Source organism: Bos taurus, chromosome 28 (assembly GCF_002263795.3).
Source record: "Bos taurus isolate L1 Dominette 01449 registration number 42190680 breed Hereford chromosome 28, ARS-UCD2.0, whole genome shotgun sequence".
NCBI lineage: Eukaryota > Metazoa > Chordata > Mammalia > Artiodactyla > Bovidae > Bos > Bos taurus.
This window is the reverse complement of record NC_037355.1, coordinates 18323146-18347068: the sequence shown is the minus strand read 5'-3', so window position 1 is coordinate 18347068 and position 23923 is coordinate 18323146. Positions and strand designations below refer to the sequence as shown.

Genomic DNA, 23923 nt, shown 5'->3' with positions numbered 1-23923 from the left:
TTTAGTTGTATTTGAGTTGGGCAAGCAATTAATATATACTGACAAAACAGTCTCAATAAAAAGTTAAAGGACTACAGTGTACAATGTATGAAAATAAGAATCTATTAGCAAATATTTAGGCTATTTTTTCAAGTAGATTTTAACATAATATAGGCATGACTCATCACATGAGTCATCGTTTTAATGTTGTTTTTCTTCTCTAGGATCACAGCACTATGCCATTTTTTGTTTATTCAAACTGGGAGCTGAAGTTTTTGATACTGAGATGGTGATTGTGGATAAAACAATCACAGATATATGTTTTGAAAATGTGACCATATTGTAAGTATTTTTTTAATCTTATTTGAAGGAAAAGAACCTAAAATTCTACCTTTTTCAGAGGAAGGCAAAGTTATTGACTTATTTTTGAAGCATTAAAATCTTTAACTGTTCAAATTGATTTTGAACGTTGCATTATTTATAAGCCATTTCTGGATTTGAAATTTTTCCAATGTAAAATAAAGTGGAAATCATATAATATTAGTAGTAAAACTATGAATACAGTGGCATATCATTATAACATGATTTTATATAGAATGAGTTTGAGCATAAAACAGATTCTTACATCTCATATAGGAGGTTTACTTACAGAAATACTAAAATAGTGTAACAACTTTATTAGATAGTTCTGAAATATGTACTGTAGGAAAAGCACTTTAGTAAAATTTCAAGATGTTCTTTTTCTTATGGTACACTTCTTTCATGTACTCCAAAACAATAAAAAATTGGGTGATCCTCAGGGCCATTTTTATTGCCCTGCTCTTTTACAAGCTTATTTTATTGTGGTCATAATATAGAACCAGAAAGAACTCTTCTGGTAGCCATAGAAATCATTTTTAACTAATATAAGTTTTTCCTGGCATTTTTTTCTATTGGCCTAAATCAGTATGCGATTTATATTTCTTACAGGGTTTCAAAGACAGTATCTTCATATTGAAATACTACTAACTACTTATCAATTAAAATGAAATCCATATATATGATTTTTCCAATCTTTAGTTATGGAACTATATACAGTTGAGATTGAAAGTACTAGTTTTGCCACGCATGTAGCATTAAAAAAAGAACTATTACAACCATGTTTTGGGGCTTTGGTTCACTGTTCCCTAAGTAATTGTACAACACAGAAAAATAAAGTACTTTTTTTGTGTGTAATTAGTAGTGTAGACCATCTTATAAGCTCTGTTGAACCAAAGGAATTTACTTAGGATCCCCCAAATATTACCACATGTTTACATAATGGAGACTAAAAAATTAATTTTTATTATATATCTAAATATATTTATTTCCATTATCAACTATTATAGTGCATTTTTTCATGGCAAAATTGTCCTGTTAATGGACTCTTCTTCACAACAATTTGCTTTTGTTTATTTTCACCACAAAGGAAAAAAATCATAATTTTTTTCACAGAATAGTGCAAGTTCCTTGGGAAGACAACTCATGATTTATAATTTTTTAATAATTCTGTAAATATTTCAAATTGTTCTAAAAATAACTGCTCACAAATGTTCTAAATGTTGTTTTAAAATGTGCTTTTTGTTATGATTGTTTTAATAAGTATTCAGTATTTATGAATCCCTGGTTTTTCTCTAAATATTGACATTTGTTAGTCATTACCAGGAATACTGTATGTTTAAAATTTGCCAAATAATAAACTATAAAAGTATTTCAAATTCAATTATTCCTTGGATTTATTCAAACTATAGATTGGCTATTTAAATCTTAAAAAGTCTATTCTGTGTATTTAAAATCTCTGAGACTGATGGATCTTCCTTTACAGGCAAAATCTGCTGATGGACCTCTTTTGCAATTTTAAGTATATTTTATTAGTAGTAATATCACCACAGTCTTTTATTGTAAAGATAGTTCATTGTGTCTGAGAAAGAACAAAGCCAGTCTTGACATTGAATATTTTATGCATATTTTTTTAATACATACTGAATATATTTTATGCTAGATTAAGAATACAAATATTATCAAGACTTCACTCCACCTCAAGGAGTTCATGCCTTGAAGTCTCTCTCTCTTTTTTAAGATTGGTACTGTTTATATTTATGCTGGGTGCTAATGCACAAAGTTTATTTGTTGTAGCATTGTGCATTTTTACAGATACATCTAATGTTTGGTGAAGTATATCTCTTTATATTCGTTTGTTTTCTCCTGTATAACCAAGTAGTGAAATGTTAGAGTTATTAGGTACAAAGGTGGAGCAGGAAGGAGGGGCACATTGTTGAGTGGACTGTAAGCACTTTATGAAAAAGATAACGAAAACTCAAGGTTTCAGCAGAAGAAGCCTTTTGTTTAATTTTCTTTCCTTTTTGTTTTCACATCTTTTCCTTTTGAGGAATGGTCATTTCAGGAAATCACACATATAATGTAAATGCCTTAAAATAATTATATTAAGGGAACAAAAAGGAACAATAGCATTGGCAACAAAACGACCAGGGCATTTTATTCTTTTTCTTTAAGTAATTTGCCTGAATATATTGTTTACATTGAGTTAAAATCGCCCTACTTCAGAAGCTGGTAGCTCTAGAAGTTGCAGTGACCCTCTCAAGTCATTTAGATACTAAATAAACTCAGGGAGATTCTATCTTATTAATATATATTAACATAAACCTGTTCCAAATGCTGCTTTGAGAAGTTACAAAAACATCAGAGGGTGTTGTAATTTTATTTTCTTCTAAGTTAAATTTCTAACATTATGATTGTCCTTGTTTTTAGTAATGAAGCAGGGCCAGACTTTCAGATAAAGGTGGAAGTATATAGTTGCTGTACAGAAGCATCTTCTATAACTAATACACCAAAAAAATTAGCTAAGAAACTGAAAACATCTATAAGCAAAGCTACAGGGAAGAAAATCAGTTCAGTGCTTCAAGAAGATCATGAAATCACGTGCTTGTCCTTCAGTTCTTCAATTTAGTAAGTTTTCTAATACAGTATTTATAGAGACATAGTATAATTATGTATTTGTGACATTTTAGAGTATTGTATGTGGTGAATATGTTTACATTTTAAATGGGAAAAGACATCCTGAAGCAGTAACAAAACTTGGTTGTCTGACATTTACCCAGCTGAGGTGGTATGTTCCTTTGAAAGTAGAAAGTTGGGTGACAGTGTGTTTTTAGTGATTTGAAATTCCAAGATCTACCAGAAAGATGACATTTTTTTCTTGAAAAGGAACTAGCTATAAATCAAACTGTTTGCTCCGTATCAGTCTACTAATTGAATTTCTGAATATATGTCATGCTTTCAGTCTTACAGATTTTTAAAAAATATCTTACTATAGCAAAATCACATTACCATTATCACACCTAACAAAATAAAAAATTAGTCCTAAATATGATCTTATAGCCAATTTTTTGTTCAAATTGCCCCAATTCTGAAGTTCTCTTCTGATTTGTGCAAGTCAAGGTCCAAACAAGGTCTGTAACATTGCATTTACGTGAATCTTTTAAGTTTCTTGTACTCTTTAACAAGTTTCTGTTCCTTTGCCAACATGTATTGAAGAAGCTAGATCTTGTAGATTTCCTAAATTTTCAATTTATCTGATTACATCTTTGTGGTCTTTTTAAAACATCTTTTTCTATCCCTTGTGCTCCTATAGCTTGCAGTTAGATCTAGAGGACTGATTAGTTTCAGATTCTCTTTTAGGGCAGTAATATTTCATATTGATTATATGTACTTTCTACTGTATCCCATTTGTAGGTCTTGTTTCACCTTCAGGTGTGTTAAAACTGATCAGTGGGTTCAGGTGTTGTTAGCCTGATACATCCATTGTCAAGTTCCCTATCAATGTTACATGTAATAGTTTTAGCAGCTGTGACTGATCATTATTACATTAAGGATTATAATTTAGTGGCTTTCTAAATTTGTCCTACATTTATTTATTTATTTTTCTATATGCAGTCATTTTTAAAAGTTTTATTTATTTTTAGTTGAAGGATAACTGCTTTCCAATATCACGGATTTATTTTTAAATCTGGAATTCTCTCAATAACTTTCCTTCATGAACTCTGTATAAATGCAAAAAATTGATGAAGGAAAAGGAGGAAAAAATATACTTGATTCTTTTATTTACCCAATTTTACTGTCTGAGCCACGAGGGAAGCCTTATTTACCCAGTTTTAGAATAATAATTTGATATCCTTGCATGGAGGTGATTAGTGTTTTGTTTTATTTGAACTCCTGAAGTTTTATTTGTGTTTCAATCTAATGCAGTTGTTATTCTCTTCGAAGGCAAATTGCCCCATCTTTGATCAATAGGAACCCCTAAGCTGACTCAGCATCTTTTTGCCACAGCCTAATCAGAGGAGCCTGGCAGTCTGCAGTCCATAGGGTCGCAGAGTTGGACATGACTGAAGCGACTCAGCAGGCACATACAATCTCTAATTAGCTTCTTTGCTTTGTGACCAGGGAACATGTTCCGTGTTCATGTTTTATTTTTCAGCTCACACTAGAATCACCACCTCTACAAGGAGCCCTGGTTTCTTTCAGATACTTTCTTTAAACATTGTGTTTGTTGCTTTACAAGTGGTTTTATCTTTTTTCCTTAGGAAAACTGTTGTACAGGCGGCATTCCTAGAATTTCTTTGCATGTTGGCTCTTCAGCATGTCAATAATTTTACTATAATTATAAAGCAAAATATTTTAGGCGTACAACCTGGAAATCTCAGTCATCAGAATATAGCTAATTAGCTTTTCATATCAGTTATATTACATGTGAAAAATGCCTTGGGACTTCAGCAATGTGGCTTTCAGTTTATTTTGATTGAGACCACGAGTAAAAAATGCATTTTATATCATTACTGAATACACAGTACCATCAGCAGTCAGATTTCATGAAACAATACTTAGCTCTTGCTATTTATAGTATAGCCATTAGACTTCTTTTATTCTAGGTATCTTCAGTTTTTTTAAAATGCTGTTTATGAATCAGTAAATTGATTTCATGATTCTTGAATGGGTGCCATCTATTGAAGAACAGTCATAGAAGATATGTCTTTATAATATAAATGTCATTAAAAAGGAGGAAGCGAGACCCTTTAATTTTCCCTCTTTAGAATTTTAAGGCCAACTTAAAACTTTTCTAGATTAAGATTATATCAAATATTTGCTAGAAAATGTTTTAATTCAAATGTAAGGTAATGAAACTATACTTTTTGATGAATAAATGAGCAATTATATTTCTAGTTTGAAACACAGATTTTAGAATTGAAAGAGACCTTAGAGATAATCACCAAATTCAGTAGTTTTAAAATGTTTTTAAGCAGCAAAATTCTTTATTTAGAAAATGGCAGTACTAGCAGTGTCCTGAACAAGTATTTCCTGGGCCTCAGTTTTCTAATACGAAAGGTAAGGATGCTTAGGCATAATCATTTATTTTAAGAAGGCTCCCTAGATCGCTTCTTGGCCTTTTGGCTAAGATCAAGTATAGAAGCCTCCTTAGAGACATTTTAGGGTTTCCTGGACCTTTCAAGCATGTAAAAACAATACTTGGGCTTTTCACACAGTTCAAAACGTCATGGTTTCAGTACTTGATTTTTTATCCTGTCATTTATTATTTGTGTGACCCAGGACAGGTTAATCTACTCTCTGGGTTTTTCTTTTTCCCTCTGTAAAAAGGGAATAATAATAATGGAATAATATTTAACTCCATAGGATCATTATGAGATTCAGAAAGATAATTCATGAACTTGGTATGTTGTGAGCATTTAATGAATGTAGCTCTTACCATTATTGTTACTGTTTTTACTGTTCTGCGATCAATGCTTTTTCTGAAAAATTTTATTTAAAAAAATTCATGCTGAAGCACTGCATGAAGAAACATTGCTAGGATTATAAAATGTAGGCAGGGTCTTCCCTGGTGGCTTAGTGGTAAAGAATCCACCTGCCAATGCAGAAGACATGGGTTTGATCCCTAGTTTGGGAGGATCCCACATGCTGCAAAACAGCTAAGACCACACACGAACCCATTTGCTACAAGTACTGAAGCTCGTGTGCCCCAGAGCCTGTGCTCCCCAACAAGAGAAGCCACCGCGGGCAATGAGAAGCCCACCAACCACAGTGAAGAGTGGTCCCCATTCACCACAACTAGAGAAAAGCCCACACAGCAACAAAGACCCAGCACAGCCAATAAATAAATACAACTATATTTAAAAATGTAGGCAGATATTTTAACATTTAAATCCAATGATTATAATTTCACAGAAGATAATCTAAGTGAATAAATCTAAGTGATTTGCCAGCAAAGGTCTATCTAGTCAAGGCTATGGTTTTTCCAGTGGTCATGTATGGATGTGAGAGTTGGACTATAAAGAAGGCTGAGCGCTGAAAAATTGATACTTTTGAACTGTGGTGTTGGAGAAGACTCTTGAGAGTCCCTTGGACTGCAAGGAGATCCAACCAGTCCATCCTAAAGGAGATCAGTCCTAGGTGTTCATTGGAGGGCATGATATTGAAGCTGAAACTCCAGTACTTTGGCCACCTGATGAGAAGAGCTGACTCATTTGAAAAGATCCTGATGCTGGGAAAGATTGAGGGCAGGAGGAGAAGGGGACGACAGAGGATGAGATGGTTGGATGGCATCACCAACTCTATGGACATGGGTTTGGGTGTACTCTGGGAGTTGGTGATGGACAGGGAGGCCTGGTGTGCTGCAGTTCATGGGGTTGCAAAGAGTTGGACATGACTGAACGACTGAAATGAATTGAATCTAAGTGATATTATAACTTATATTTAACCTATACTCTTCTTCAATGACTAGAAGTGTTTTTGAGAATAACATTGTTGATATTAAGTTCTTTGTAACAGGGACTGACATATTTGTCTTGAAGTGTTCATTATTCTATTCAGGTTCGTCATTCTGTTTTGTTGTTGTTTAGTCGCTAAGTCATGTCCAACTCTTTTGTGACCCTGTGGGCGGTAGCCCACCAGGCTTCTCTGTCCATGGGATTTTGCAGGCAAGAACAGTGGAGTGGGTTACCATTTCCTTCTCCAGAGAATCCTCCTGACCCAAGGATAATTCTATTTGGTTTATTCCTAAATCAAAATATCAGTTTTCCTTATCAACATTTCCCATGAAACTTGTATGGAATTTGCTTATTTATATCATTGAAGCTGATCAAAAGATAGGGTAAAACCTTTTATAGCATTTTACCAATTTATATTCTTTTAATACCAGCATTTCTTTTGAGCTTTTGGTGTGAATGCTGAGTGTGCCAAGTTAAACTCATAGCCCAGGACCAGTCTTACCTGATCCTTCCTTAACTGACCACTTCAGCACCCTGGTAGGAGTTTCAGAATAGCAGTAGTGATCAAAATTCCTAAAAGGATCAGCTTTTATTTCTTTAATAGTGATTTAGTTGAATGAGAAGATTCCTAACATAGCTTTTAATTTTTAACCAAAATGGGCAAAATATATCTTCTCTAGTAATATGTCATGTGACCAAATATAGCTGTTCTTCCTTACAAAGAGTACATTTTTTTTTCAGACTTCCATTTAAAGTAGTCATTTATTTTTTCATAATGTTTTTGGAACCCTTGCTGCATCAAATGTTACAACAATTGGCCTATTTGTTAAAAAAATGTAGCTGATTAAACTTTTGGGAACTCAATATTAGGGTTGGCTTAAAAGAATGAGTGTAATGTTTTAGTAAGAAAATGTTATCCTGACAAGAATGCTTTAAAAGTGAGATCATTGTTGATTTTGGAAGCATTGGCATTGTAATTAGTCATGGTTTAAAAATGAAGTAACTTGAAATATCATCATAAAGTATTGTTTGATCTGAAAGAAGACAGTGAACATTTTTGGTAATTCTTAGCATGCTCCCTGGTGTGATTCATTTATTCGTTTTATTTGTGGAATTTAGCTTACTGAAATTCCTGTAACTAGATTTTTCCCAGTGTTTCTAAGAGCTGAATTAACTATTTTATGTACCTTGAGAACCAATTAGTACATTATTCTTCACTGTATAAATATACATCATTTTAAACAATTATCTTGTGGAAACTAGTATAATTGAGAGTGATTATTTACTTGACAGAAAAGTATTAACTGAAAAATAACTAAATATTAACTAAAAAAATAGGCCATTATACTACATTTTAAATTAATTAAGCAAATATCTTTGTGCAGAATAACTGGATTATTTATGTTTTGAGAAACGGTGATGTTGATGGTTTGGTAGTGTGAAAGATGATGCAGTGTTCAAGATTAACTAAGGAATTACTCAGCTATGGGGTATAATTTTATTTATTTATTCGTTTAATCATTTTAGAAATGATTATTCAGCAGTTGTATCATGTGGTACTTTGGATTTAAAGCTTAGTAAGCCATGTTTCCTGCACTCAGAATTCTTGCAATAGTAAAAGATAGTATGTATCTGTTTTAATAGACAATTACCTTAATTAAACTGTTAATGAAGTATAAAGGGTAGTGGTAGTAAGTATAGTGTAATGGGATTCTGTTTCCAGTGTACTACTTGCTAACTACAGGCAAGTCAGTTAAACTGCACATAGGTAGATGTAGTATTGTAATGCTTTGCATGTTTTGATTTTTAGGGGAGGGTTTTCATCCTGCTACTTCACAAATCCTACAACATTGTTTATTTCATTGTGTGTGCACTTAGTTGCTCAGTCGTGTCCGACTCGGACTGTAGCCTGCCAAACTCCTCTGTCCATGGGATTTTTCAGGCAAGAATACTGGAGCAGTTTGCCATTTCCTCCTCCAGGGAATCTTCCTGTCCCAGGGATCAAACCTGCATCTCCTGTGTCTCCTGCATTGCAGGTGGATTCTTTACCTGCTGAGTCATTGGGGAAACCCAGTTACTTCATTATAAAAGTAATATAAACTTTAGAAATAGAACCTAGACAGAGAAAAAAGTGTATTCAGTTTATTATAGATCAATTGGGCTTCCCTAATTGCTCAGTTGGTAAAGAGTCTGACTGCAATGCAGGAGACCCCAGTTCGATTCCTGGGTCAGGAAGATCTGCTGGAGAAGAGATAGGCTATCCACTCCAGTGTTCTTGGGTTTCCCTTGTGGCTCAGCTGGTAAAGAATCTGCCTGCAATGCGGGAAATCTGGGTGTGATCCCTTGGTTGGGAAGATCCTCTGGAGAAGGGAAAGGCTACCCACCCCAGTATTCTGACCTGGAGAATTCCATAGACTGTATAGTCCATGGGGTCACAAAGAGTTGGACATACCTGAGTGACTTTCACTTTTACTTTATAGATCCAGTCAGTTCAGTTCACTCACTCAGTTGTGTCCGACTCTGCGATGTCATGGACTGCAGCACGCCAGGCCTCCCTGTCCATCAGCTCCCAGAGCTTGCTCAAGCTCATGTCCATCGAGTTGGTGATGCTCTCCAACCATCTCATCCTCAGTTGTTCCATTTTCCTCCTGCCTTCATTCTTTCCCAACATTAGGGTCTTTTCCAATGAGTCAGTTTTTCACATCAGGTGGCCAAAGTATTGGAGTTTCAGCTTCAGCATCAATCCTTGCAATGAACATTCAGGACTGATTTCCTTTAGTATCAGTTGGATCTCCTTGCAGTCCAAGGGACTCTCAAGAGTCTTCTCCAGCACCACTGTTCAAAAGCATTAATTCTTCGGCACTCACCTTTCTTTATAGTCCAACTCTCACATCCATACGTGACTTCTGGAAAAACCATAGCTTTGACTAGATGGACCTTTTTTTGGCAAAGTAATTTCTCTGCTTTTTAATATGCTGTCTAGGTTGGTCATAGCTTTTCTTCCAAGGAGGAAGTGTCTTTTAATTTCATGGCTGCAGTCACCATCTGTAGTGATTTTGTAGCCCCCCAAAATAAAGTCTCTCATTGTTTTGCCATCTATTTGCCATAAAGTGATGGGACCAGATGCCATGATCTTAGTTTTCTGAATATTGTGTTTTAAGGCAACTTTTTCACTCTCCTCTTTCACTTTCATCAAGAGGCTCTTTAGTTCTTCTTCACTTTGCCATGAGGGTGGTATCATCTGCTTATCTGAGATTATTGATATTTCTCCCAGCAATCTTGATTCCAGCTTGTGCATAGTTTTTATAATTTTGAACTGATATTTTTCCTCCAGGTTTTAAAGTAACTAGCTTTGTGAGGTATATATATATTCATAATTATGCTATACATTCATATATATATACATGTGTATATATGTACACACACACGTTTTTTCCTTGAGTTATTACAGAGTCTTTATATGATCATTTTAAAGACCACATTATCTATCAATTGGTTCTATCATACTTTATTCTTGGGGGAGGTTATCAATAACTTTTTTTTGTATTGTTATTTTAAGATGTGTAATTCATTGGAAACAGAGGCAAATGTATTACATGTTTATCTCAAATAGTTGAGGAAAAGATGTCTTAGCCACAATTATTTTATAAGGCCTGAGAAAAAAATCAACAGATATTTGGATCATCACACAATTTTAGCCTATTCTGCCACACAGGTTGCCACCTCTGCAATGCACTTGGTACAAATGCACAGCCTGTAACATCGCTACTTCCTGTGTACACTAAAAGCAGTATTTCATATTCCATTGTGTATGGAAATGATGCTGTTCTTGAAGTGAAGAATACTTTAATACTTTTAGTGGTCAGTAAGAATAAATTACATCACTCCTAAAAGTAAAACACCGAATTATCTTCATTCTTTCTCTCCCAGTCTCTGCTTCTTACCATTTCAGATAATATTTCTTGATGAATTTAAAATGCATGCAGACTGTTCATCTAATACCTTGACCTCTAAGTTTCATGACTTCCTTGCCTCTGGTGATCTTGTGCCTGTTTTAGCCATCCATCCCACAGTTGTACCCTAGATCTTGTCATTACTAATAATTGCACATGGTCTGTGTAGTAATATCAAATGATATCTACCACCTCTCACATTTCCAGCTTTCTCTGTTCAATATTCTGACTCCAATTAGCTTAAATTCCTTGATTTACCATTTTATTATTTTCTATTATTTCTCTCCTTTTGTTATACTTACTTTGGGGAAACTTCAGTTCAGTTCAGTCACTCAGTCATGTCCTACGCTTTGTGATCCCATGGACCGCTTCACGCTAGGCTTCCCTGTCCATCACCAACTCCCGGAGCTTACTCAAAGTCAAGTCCATCGAGTTGGTAATGCCATCCAACCATCTCGTCCTCTGTCATCCCCTTCTCCTCCTGCCTTCAATCTTTCCCAGTATCAGGGTCTTTTCCAGTGAGTCAGTTCTTCATATCAGATGGCTGAAGTATTGGCTTTTTAGCTTCAGCGTCAGTCCTTCCAATGAATATTCAGGACTGATTTCCTTTAGGATTGACTGGTTTGGTTAAATCCTGCCTTTAGCTCCTCTGCACCTGCACTCATGAGGAATAGATGAGGAAATAAGAATAATAATACTGTCTGGTCTCACTTTAGAGGGATCACTGATCTTAAGTGAGTTCCAATATGAGCAATCGTCCGAAGTGTCCACAGGCTTTCACTTTACCTCTTGTCAGAAATAGTATTTCACATTACATTACTCTCTCTTATAGAACTTCTTTTTCTACTCCTTATTGATGCTTTTGAACTGTGGTGTTGGAGAAGACTCTTGAGAGTCCCTTGAACTGCAAAGAGATCCAACCAGTCCATTCTGAAGGAGATTAGTCCTGGGATTTCTTTGGAAGGAATGATGCTAAAGCTGAAACTCCAGTACTTTGGCCACCTCATGCGAAGAGTTGACTCATTGGAAAAGACTCTGATGCTGGGAGGGATTGAGGGCAAGAGGAGAAGGAGACGACAGAGGATGAGATGGCTGGATGGCATCACTGACTCGATGGATGTGAGTCTGAGTGAACTCCAGGAGTTGGTGATGGACAGGGAGGCCTGGCGTGCTGCAATTCATGGGATCACAAAGAGTCAGACACGACTGAGCGACTGATCTGATCTGATCTGATTCAAAGCTGATGTTGTTGTCATTGTTCAGTTGCTGAGTCATGTTGAACTCTTTGTGACCCCATGGACATACACTCTAGGTTCCCCTGTGCTCCACTATCTCCTGGAGTTTGCTCAGATTTGTATCCATTAATTTGGTGACGCTATCTAACCATCACATTCTCTCTGACCCCTTCTTCTTTTGCCTTCAATCTTTCCCAGCAACAGGGTCTTTTCTAGTGAACTAGCTCTTTGCATTAGGTAGCCAAAGTATTGGAGCTTTAGCAACAGTCCTTCAAATGAATGTGAAGGGCTGATTTTCTTTAGGATTGACTGGCTTGATCTCCTTGCAGTCCATGGTACTCTGAAGAATCTTTTCCAGCACACAGTTTGAAAGCAGTAATTCTTTGGCACTCAGCCTTCTTTATGGTTCAACTCTCACATCTATATGTGACTGCTGGAAAAACCATAACTTTAAAAGACACTTGCTCCTTGGAAGGAAAGCAATGACAAACCTAGACAGCGTATTAAAAGGCAGAGACATCACTTTGCTGACAGAGGTCTCTATAGTCAAAGCTGATGACTTCATTTGATACAGCATTGATGATGCTGAAGTAATCAGAAAAGAACTTGTGTATCCTCTGTCAACCGTATCTTTCAGCCTACCTGCATTTTTATCTTCATTTGCTGCTTTCCTTCCTTTTGAACTGCCCTTACTCCATCTGAGACCACCCACCTATGCATTCGATCATCTTCTCAAGTTCTCAAAAGTTGGCTCCTGCACATGTCCCCCCTTCTCTATCATCAGTTTTTCTTCTACTACATCATTTCCAAAAACATAAACATGCTGAAGTTCCTCGCATTTCTCTTGCCCCATTGAACAGCTGTCCTTTACAGAAAAGTTTTTACATACTCTGTCTCCACTTCCTGTCCTTCATTGTCTTGAACCAGTTCAGTCAGGTTTCACCATGTTAACTTCTATCCCATCCTATAGAAACTGCTCTTATCAAGGTCAGCAGTGATCTTCATGTTGCCAAATACCATGGTCATTTACCAGTGTTCCTCCTCCTGGAATTTTCAGTATTCAACACAGTTGATCACCCTCCTTGAAACACTTTGAACTTGGCTTCCTTGGACACCACTTTTGTGATTTTTCTTCTGCCTCAGTGACTGTTGCTTGCCTGTCTCCTTTGTTCATTGTGCTTCAACTTAATCTGAAATGATGGAGTACTTGTGTCCAAATACTCAGTTGTCACATTTTATGTAACTTTTATTAAATATCATTTATATATTGGTAACTCCCAAATTTCATTCTTTAATACTTTTTCCTCTCATAACTCCAGATTCATTATCCACCTGCCTACTCTACAACCCAGTCTCAAACCTAATCTGTTCAAAACTAAATTTTTACTCCCCATATCCCTTCTTTTCTCAGTCAGCCTCTTTGCAGTTAATAAGAATTCGCTTTTGCTAGTTGCTCAGGCCAAACTCTTTGGAGTTGTCCTTGATTCTTTCCTTTCTTTTGCATCCCGTGTCCACATTGGGTCAACTCTAGAATATATCAAAAATCTTACCACTTCTCACCATCCCATCAACTACCACCCCATTCCAGGCCTACATCAGCTCTTGATTGGTGAGGTGCAGTAGCTTTCTGGTTGGCATCTCCATTTCTCTCTTGGCCTCTTTGGTCTTTTGTCTACATAGCCCCAGAGGGATCATTAAAAAATATAAGTCAGATCATAGCACATGCCTCTACTCAAAACCTACCACTTGCTTCCTGTCTCACTGAGAATAAAATCCAAGGGCCTCATCACGCCCTACAAGGCATGCCCTCCTGCAGTGTAGGGTGTCTGCCTGTCCTCGGCTTGTAGACATTGTGTCTCCCTCTCTGTCACTGTAATCCTGCCGCACTGACGGCCTTGTTGTGTGTCAGATGCACCTAGCGTCACTCTCTTGCATCACTTATCCACTTCTTGTCAATAATCTCTTCCTGAAAATAACACATTTTGCACTAAAACACTAATAGGGAGTCTATTTACCATTGTTTAGCATGGGAAAAATTGTAGTTGCATAAAATCCATGTATCAATGACCAATTATTATGTTGAGATAGTGCTTAAATATTGTGCCCCATCACCAAGCAACTCATATGATTGTTAATAGGCAATTTTGTGTGTAGTAATATTTGCTCTTCTATTATAATTGTTGTTCTCAATTGCTTTTATTCTTCACCATTTTAAAAAAATACTTCCTCAACTTTTGTGGGGCACTTATTATGTAACAGTAGGGAAAAATAAGAGCTAATAATAAAACTCACTGTAGAAATTTGTCAGGACAAGTGAAAATAGCAGAGAATGCCCACACTAAAAATGAGGTTCTCATAGTGTGTCTTTGCTCTAGCAACCTTCCCAATACTCTGAATAGAAGTCTGAATTATACCAGTTGTATTCAGAATGTAACTTAAAAATGTACTTACGAGTTGTTTTGTTAATTTTTTTATTTGGTCAAGTTTTGGAGACAAGCATCCATTTTCTTATGTAAACACTGACAGAAAAACATTGGCTAGTAAGATGTATCTCTTGTCTATGATGGGTGTATATTGAAAACCACCATGTGCATGCTCAGTTGCTGAGTTGTGTCCAACTCTTTGAGACCCCTTAGACTGTGGCCTGCCAGGCTTCTCTGTCCAGATAAACCAAACCAATAAAATCAAGTGCTATAAACCTTAAACTTATACAGTAATGTATGGCAATTGTTTTTCAATAAAACTGAAAAATCCAAAACCAAGACGCCTTCACCAGGGAACAACATTCTGTGGAGTGTGCCATTATTTATTAATGAAGTGCATGCATGTGTTGCATTATTGCTACATTTATACATATTTTTTGTAATGTTTATTTTATTACATATATAGTAAGAGACAAAGAAGATTTATGAAACATATCACCTGGCCCAATTAGTAAAAATTCTCATCAGACTTTACATGGTAATTCTATTTTATTTTTCGAAGAATGACCATACTGTTTTCCGTAGTGGTTAACATTTTACATTTCCACCAACAATGGAGAATGATTCCAGTTTGTACACATCCTTGCCAATAACTTGTTACTTTCTGTTTTGTTGTGTTTTAATAATGGTCGTTCCAATGGATGTGAAGTGGTTTCGATTTGTGTTTTTCTAATGATTAATATTCTTGAGTATCGCTTCATATTTTTATTGGCCATTTGTATATTTTATTTGAAGAAATGTCTATTCAAGACCTTTGCCATTTTTAAATCAGGTTGTTTATTTTGTTGTTGTTGAACATCTAAATATTTTATGTAGTAGAAAATACACTACACTTCTTGACACCTGTCTTTTTTCTCACTATTAGTGATGCAAAGTACAGTTTGCTAGCTCATACTACCCTGAGCTTGGAAAGCGCTGAGGATGGCTTCAAGACCCACAATCTCTCTGTTAATGGGAATGGTACGTATGGTGTTTATTTTACTTATTATAAATGTTATGTCAATATATGCGTGTGACAGTAATAATTGCTGATTTTAATGTGTTCCTCTGAAGTGACTATTGGCTTCTAGGACATAGGCATGAGTGATTCTGTGGATTCTTTCAAATATGTGTGTCCCTTTTCCCCAAAAGTGAAAAGTTTATTTTTCTCTCTGTCTCCTATTTGCTAGAGATTTGTTTGTGAGGCTTGCTTGTTAAGAACAGAAAGGTTTTGCATTTTCTGAATCCTTTTCTTTGACTTGAAATGGGTGACTTCACCACTCTTCTGTTAATAATTGTCAAAGACCTATCTTATTTTTGAATTTGTAATTGAGGAAACCAACCTGTCTGTTGGTAGAAAGCAGAGGATATAAGGGAAAAGTGGGGCTAAATTAATCTTAAACATTTTTCTCTAGATGATAATTGGTAGTTAAAATTTGTTAAATAGAAATAGATAGCAGGGTGAAGAAGGGAGGTGAGTGATTAGGAAGATTTGTAAAACTTACCATAAGCACTCTCTACACTCCCAGATTACTTTTACCTATGATGAAACATATACAGTAGTGTTGGTAAAGTAGATTAGAAATATGATTTGGGTTATTTATTTTTTCATTTTTCAAGGTAGAATATATAAATTATGTACTACCTTACTTATACTTTTTGTTGTAAGGAGAGAGACTCTATACATTTTTTAAATTTCACACTAAAATATTACATTAAAAATAGAGAAAAGTTCATAAAATGTAAATGTGCAGTTTAACAAATAATTATGATATGAATGGGGCTTCCCTGGTGGCTCAGAGGTTAAAAATCCTTGTGTGTTATATAATACCTTATTACATCTGGGATCATTTTCCTGCCACTTGAAGTATAATCCTTAGTATTTATTTTAGTATATTATGTTAGTATCATACCTCTTGATTCTTTGTGTTTGTCTGAAGATGACTTTGCTTAGCTTCACTCTTAAAAGGCATTTTTTACATGGTGTAGAAGCTTGGCACTTTAATATTTTTATTTTTGAGCATTAAAGCTACAGTTCCACTACCTTCTGGTGTCTTGTGAAAGGTGAAAGTGAAAGCGGCTCAGGCGTGTCCAACTCTTTGTGACCCCATGGACTATATAGTCCATGGAATTCTCCAGGCCAGAATACTGGAGTGGGTAGCCTTTCCCGTCTCCAGGGGATCTTCCCAACCCAGGGATTGAACCGGGGTCTCCTGCATTGCAGGTGGATTCTTTACCAACTGAGCTATCAGGGTCTTGAACTGGCTATTAAAAATCATTTGTCAGCATGTTGCTTCTGTGATGGTAACTTTTCATTTTTTTCTTTGTCTTTGGTTTTCTGAAGCTTCACCATGCTATAGGTGAAGAATTTAGTTTTATTTATGATGTTTTTGGAAATCTTGAACTTCTTGTCTATTCAGACAGCCTCTGGTCCATTCTTTTGCCTTTCTTCCTCTAGCATTCTTATTAAACCTATGTTAGTCTTTCTGACTGTGTTCTCTATTTTTATTATCATTTATGATCTATTCCTCATCTTTTTTTCCCTTTGCCACTTTTCCTAGAATTTTTAATGCACTCTTTTATTTCCTTTATTCTCTTTGCAGCTCTGTCTGATCTGCTGTTGAATCTGTATACCAAGTTCTTCATTTCATTTATTGTACTTCTTATTTCTAGAAGTTCTGTTTGATTTTTTTCTTAAATCTGCTATGCCACTTTGTATTCCCTGCATGCACTGTTAATATTATCTTTCAGGTTTTTATTAAAAGAGTGAGTATAGCTATTTTATAGTCTATGGCTAATAATTCAGACATATAAAGTCTTTCTTGGTCAGTTTCTATTTTTTTTTTTTTTTGTAAATGGTTACCACTCAGTTTCTTCATGTATAGTTATTTTCATGTACTAGTCATTATAATTCACTGTTTACAAAGCAGAATAAATTAATGCTTAGTGTCTGCTTCAGGCAGGAACTTGGAGAGACTAGGCTCACTTTATCCAAAGACCATGTCTGAATTTCTCTGGATCCCTTCATCCCCACTTCCAGGCAGTGGGAATCCTGGGCAGTTAGACTGGTTTATTTATGGAAGGAAATGGCAACCCATTCCAGTTTTCTTGCCTGGAAAATCCCATGGACAGAGAAGCCTGGTAGGCTACAGTCCACAGGGGGTTGCAAAGAGTTGGACACAACTGAGTGACTTTACTTTCACTACCCGTTGGTGATTCCTTTGGGCTCTCAGCTTAATATGAGGAATCCTCCCATTAATCTGCCTTTGTTGTTAAAGTCCTAGGCTGATTTCTGATCTATTTCCCTCATCTTGCAGGATCTTTAAATCATAAATTGGATTTGCTGGGATTAGCAAATGCTCTCAAGACAAACAGATTCTGTGCTCATTTAACTTACTGGTTCTCATTTATCAGATTTGTACTGGTAGTTTCTTTTAGTTTTGTTACCTCTTTGTTGCTCTAAAGTTTTTTAAATAGATTTGGTTCAGCATTTTATAGTAGTTTTCAGTGGGAGGATTGGTCTGAACAATTCAATTGAGCTTTCTTTCGCCCACAACTTCAAGTTTGTAATAGTATTAGCATTATCAGTTGGCAAATTGGAAAACTTGGCAAATTAAGTTTTAATTCCATTTTGTGTCAGTTCTCTAGAATTATTGATGTTATCACCATATATTGAGTGCCTGTTATGTTCCAGACATATTCAGCCTTGAGAAAGAAAATTCTGTAATATGTGACCTCATGAATGATCTTTGACATTATGCTAACTGAAATAACCAGTCACAGAAGGACAAATACTACCTGCTTCCACTTATATGAAGTGTCTTTAGCAACCCCATGGTGGACTGCAGCCTACCAGGCTCCTCCATCCATGGATTCTCCAGACAAGAGTACTGGAGTGGGGTGCCATTGCCTTCTCCCTCAAATAGACAGACTGTTAGAAGCAGAGCGTAGTTTACTATGGGAGTTACTATGGCAGTGACTAGGGGTTTGGAAGAAGAGAAAGGGGGTGCTAATAAACTGGTATAAACCTTCTGTTATACAAGGTGAATAAGTTCTAGAGATCTGCTGTACAACATGTGACATAGGCTAACAATACTGTATTGTTCTCCCCAAAATCTGTTGAGTGGGGTATCCTATTACATGTCCTTATGCTAAAGCAGTTTTTATTTTTAGTCTCTGTGAGATATAGTTATTAGGGAGCATTACAATGAAGTGATTAATAATGGAGACTGTGGAGCCATCAGCCTTGGATTCGTATTCTAGTTCTACCACTGGCTAACTCTCTGACCTTCCGAAGTTCCTTATTTTGTTATCATTTACATTTTACAGATGAATAAAACATAGCTTAGAGAATGTAATGTGCCAGATTGTGTAGCTAGCTAGTGTTCAAGCCAGACTTTAAATAATCGAGGACAGGCGGTGCTTGTTCTGCCATGTGTTCTGGTTCAGATCATATCAGTCGCTCAGTCGTGTCCGACTCTTTGCGACCCCATGAATCGCAGCACGCCAGGCCTCCCTGTCCATCACCAACTCCTGGAGTTCACTCAGACTCACGTCCATCGAGTCAGTGATGCCATCCAGCCATCTCATCCTCTGTCGTCACCTTTTTCTCTTGCCCCCAATCCCTCCCAGCATCCAGTGAGTCAACTCTTCACATGAGGTGGCCAAAGTACTGGAGTTTCAGCTTTAGCATCATTCCTTCCAAAGAAATCCCAGGGCTATCTCCTTCAGAATGGACTGGTTGGGTTGGATCTCCTTGTAGTCCAAGGGACTCTCAAGAGTCTTCTCCAACACCACAGTTCAAAAGCATCAATTCTTCAGTGCTCAGCCTTCTTCACAGTCCAACTCTCACATCCATACATGAACACAGGAAAAATCATAGCCTTGACTAGACGAACATTTGTTGGCAAAGTAATGTCTCTGCTTTTGAACATGCTATCTAGGTTGGTCATAACTTTCCTTCCAAGGAGTAAGCGTCTTTTAATTTCATGGCTGCAGTCACCATCTGCAGTGATTTTGGAGCCCAGAAAAATAAAGTCTGACACTGTTTCCACTGTTTCCCCATCTATTTCCCATGAAGTGGTGGGACCGGATGCCATGATCTTCATTTTCTGAATGTTGAGCCTTAAGCTAACTTTTTCACTCTCCACTTTCACTTTCATCAAGAGGCTTTTGAGTTCCTCTTCACTTTCTGCCATAAGGGTGGTGTCATCTGCATATCTGAGGTTATTGATATTTCTCCCGGCAATCTTGATTCCAGTTTGTGTTTCTTCCAGTCCAGCATTTCTCATGATGTACTCTGCATATAAGTTAAATAAACAGGGTGACAATATACAGCCTTGACGAACTCCTTTTCTTATTTGGAACCAGTCTGTTGTTCCATGTCCAGTTCTAACTGTTGCTTCCTGACCTGCATACAAATTTCTCAAGAGGCAGATCAGGTGGTCTGGTATTCCCATCTCTTTCAGAATTTTCCACAGTTGATTGTGATCCACACAGTCAAAGGCTTTGGCATAGTCAATAAAGCAGAAATGGATGTGTTTCTGGAACTCTCTTGCTTTTTCCATGATCCAGCAGATGTTGGCAATTTGATCTCTGGTTCCTCTGCCTTTTCTAAAACCAGCTTGAACATCAGGAAGTTCACGGTTCACATATTGCTGAAGCCTGGCTTGGAGAATTTTGAGCATTACTTTACTAGCGTGTGAGATGAGTGCAATTGTGCAGTAGTTTGAGCATTCTTTGGCATTGCCTTTCTTTGGGATTGGAATGAAAACTGACCTTTTCCAGTCCTGTGGCCACTGCTGAGTTTTCCAAATTTGCTGGCATATTGAGTGCAGCACTTCCACAGCATCATCTTTCAGGATTTGGAATAGCTCAACTGGAATTCCATCACCTCCACTAGCTTTGTTCGTAGTGATGCTTTCTAAGGCCCACCTGACTTCACATTCCAGGATGTCTGGCTCTAGGTCAGTGATCACACCATTGTGATTATCTGGGTCATGAAGATCTTTTTTGTACAGTTCTTCTGTGTATTCTTGCCACCTCTTCTTAGTATCTTCTGCTTCTGTTAGGTCCATACCATTTCTGTCCTTTATCGTGTTCTGGTTAGGCATATATTATTACTGATAAAGCACCTGAAAATTCAAAATACTATCGATTTGTTAATAATGGAATTGATGATGAAAGATCCTATTCTTTCAACTAAATCATCAGAAAGACCGTTGAAATGAATAAAATTCACAAGAAAGCATCTATTTCATCAGTGTCCCTTGTAGTTAGTGTTCTTTAAGATATTACTAGATTTTCCTTTAATAAAAATGCTCATGAGCAAATAAGCATGAGGACTATGTGGTATATTTCTTTCTAAGAGAAACACAATAGAGATTAGCATATTGAGCATTCACGCTAAGTCGCCTCAGTCATGTCTGACTCTGTGACCCTGTGGACTGTTGGCCACCAGGCTCTTCTGTCCATGGGTTCTCCAGGCAAGAATACTGGAGTAGGTGGCCATGCTGTGCTCCAGGGGATCTTCCTGACCCAGGGATTGAACCCACATCTCTTCTGTCTCCTGAGTTGGCACTAGTACCACCTGGGAAGCCCGAGGAGAATATTAAAGACTATGAAAAGGCCTGTGCTTACAGCAGTAACACCCCAAAATGGTTGACAACCAAACTTGTAGCTTCCACTGGAGAAAATTTAAGAACACTAGCCTATATGCCAAACTCTTTTGATGTGATAGGTATATTCCTAGAAATGTATGGAAATGAAAATCTTGTAAATCAATTATATTTTGGGAAAAAAAGTACGTAATTAAAAATAAACACAATTTTATGCAGGAAAAAGTCACCCTTTGATTTATTTGTTAATAAATCTATGTTTAATAAGGTTTTCCTAAATAAAGTTCTGTCAGATCAGATCAGATCAGTCACTCAGTCATGTCCGACTCTTTGCGACCCCGTGAATCGCAGCACTCCAGGCCTCCCGGGAAGGCAATGCCAAAGAATGCTCAAACTGCTGCACAATTGCACTCATCTCACACGCTAGTAAAGTAATGCTCAAAATTCTCCAAGCCAGGCTTCAGCAATATGTGAACCGTGAACTTCCTGATGTTCAAGCTGGTTTTAGAAAAGGCAGAGGAATGAGAGATCAAATTGCCAACATCCACTGGATCATGGAAAAAGCAAGAGAGTTCCAGAAACACATCTATTTCTGCTTTATTGACTATGCCAAAGCCTTTGACTGTGTGGATCACAATCAACTGTGGAAAATTCTGAAAGACATGGGAATACCAGACCACCTGATCTGCCTCTTGAGAAATTTGTATGCAGGTCAGGAAGCAACAGTTAGAACTGGACATGGAACAACAGACTGGTTCCAAATAGGAAAAGGAGTTCGTCAAGGCTGTATATTGTCACCCTGTTTATTTAACTTATATGCAGAGTACATCATGAGAAACGCTGGACTGGAAGAAACACAAGCTGGAATCAAGATTGCCGGGAGAAATATCAATAACCTCAGATATGCAGATGACACCACCCTTATGGCAGAGAGTGAAGAGGAACTCAAAAGCCTCTTGATGAAAGTAAAAGTGGAGAGTGAAAAAGTTAGCTTAAGGCTCAACATTCAGAAAATGAAGATCATGGCATCCGGTCCCACCACTTCATGGGAAATAGATGGGGAAACAGTGGAAACAGTGTCAGACTTTATTTTTCTGGGCTCCAAAATCACTGCAGATGGTGACTGCAGCCATGAAATTAAAAGACGCTTACTCCTTGGAAGGAAAGTTATGACCAACCTAGATAGCATGTTCAGAAGCAGAGACATTACTTTGCCAACAAATGTTCGTCTAGTCAAGGCTATGATTTTTCCTGTGTTCATGTATGGATGTGAGAGTTGGACTGTGAAGAAGGCTGAGCGCCGAAGAATTGATGCTTTTGAACTGTGGTGTTGGAGAAGACTCTTGAGAGTCCCTTGGACTGCAAGGAGATCCAACCAGTCCATTCTGAAGGAGATAGCCCTGGGATTTCTTTGGAAGGAATGATGCTAAAGCTGAAACTCCAGTACTTTGGCCACCTCATGTGAAGAGTTGACTCATTGGAAAAGACTCTGATGCTGGGAGGGATTGGGGGCAGGAGGAGAAGGGGATGACAGAGGATGTGATGGCTGGATGGCATCACTGACTGATGGACGTGAGTCCAGGGGCGTTGGCCAGGAGGACCAACCCCACGTCCAAGGAGCTGTGGCTGCACGGGCGCAGGAGGGCCTAGAGCAGCTATCCCACATTGAAGGTCAGGAAGGGCGGCGGTGAGGAGATATCCATCGTCCAAGGTAAGGAGCAGTGGCTGCCCTTTGCCAGAGCAGCCGTGAAGAGATACCCCATGCCCAAGGTAAGAGAAACCCAAGTAAGACGTTCGGTTTTGCAAGAGGGCATCAGAGGGCAAACACACTGAAACCATACTCACAGAAAACTAGTCAATCTAATCACACTAGGACCACAGCCTTGTCTAATTCACTGAAACTAAGCCATGCCTGTGGGGCAACCCAAGATGGGCGGGTCATGGTGGAGAGATTTGACAGAATGTGGTCCACTGGAGAAGGGAATGGCAAACCACTTCAGTATTCTTGCCTTTAGAAACCCATGAACAGTATGAAAAGGCAAAATGATAGGATACTGAAAGAGAAACTCCCCAGGTCAGTAGGTGCCCAATATGCTACTGGAGATCAGTGGAGAAATAACTCCAGAAAGAAAGAAGGGATGGAGCCAAAGCAAAAACAATACCCAGCTGTGGATGTGACTGGTGATAGAAGCAAGGTCTGATGCTGTAAAGAGCAATATTGCATAGGAACCTGGAATGTCAGGTCCATGAATCAAGGCAAATTGGAAGTGGTCAAACAAGAGATGGCAAGAGTGAATGTTGACATTCTAGGAATCAGCGAACTCAAATGGACTGGAATGGGTGAATTTAACTCAGATGACCATTATATCTACTACTGCGGGCAGGAATCCCTCAGAAGAAATGGAGTAGCCATCATGGTCAACAAAAGAGTCCGAAATGCAGTACTTGGATGCAATCTCAAAAATGACAGAATGATCTCTGTTTGTTTCCAAGGCAAACCACTCAATATCACAGTAATCCAAGCCTATGCCCCAGCCAGTAATGCTGAAGAAGCTAAAGTTGAACGGTTCTATGAAGACCTACAAGACCTTTTAGAACTAACACCCCCAAAAAAAGTTATGTCAGTGTCTCCCAAATACTATAAAGAGGATATACAAGATTTTTGAAATTTATAACTCAATTTTATTGCTCTTTTTTCTTTTTCAAAGCTGTCTTTATTTTTTTTAATTATTATTATTTTACTTTACAATATTGTATTGGTTTTGCCATAAATCAACATGCATCTGCCACGGGTGTACCCGTGTTCCCCATCCTGAACCCCCCTCCCACCTCCCTCCCTATACTATCCCTCTGGGACATTCC

General features: G+C 37.4%; 1 protein-coding gene across 4 annotated transcripts in view; it reads left to right on the top strand.

The window, feature by feature from the left end:
* RTKN2 (rhotekin 2) overlaps nt 1–23923 on the top strand; it is a 114339-nt gene that overhangs the window by 47906 nt on the left and 42510 nt on the right. For all 4 annotated transcript variants that reach the window (XM_059882568.1, XM_024986727.2, XM_059882569.1 and 1 more), the window contains 3 exons: nt 204–321; nt 2767–2964; nt 15331–15425. In XM_059882568.1, the coding sequence (XP_059738551.1) occupies nt 204–321; nt 2767–2964; nt 15331–15425 (411 nt within the window). The remainder of the gene's footprint in view (nt 1–203; nt 322–2766; nt 2965–15330; nt 15426–23923) is intronic.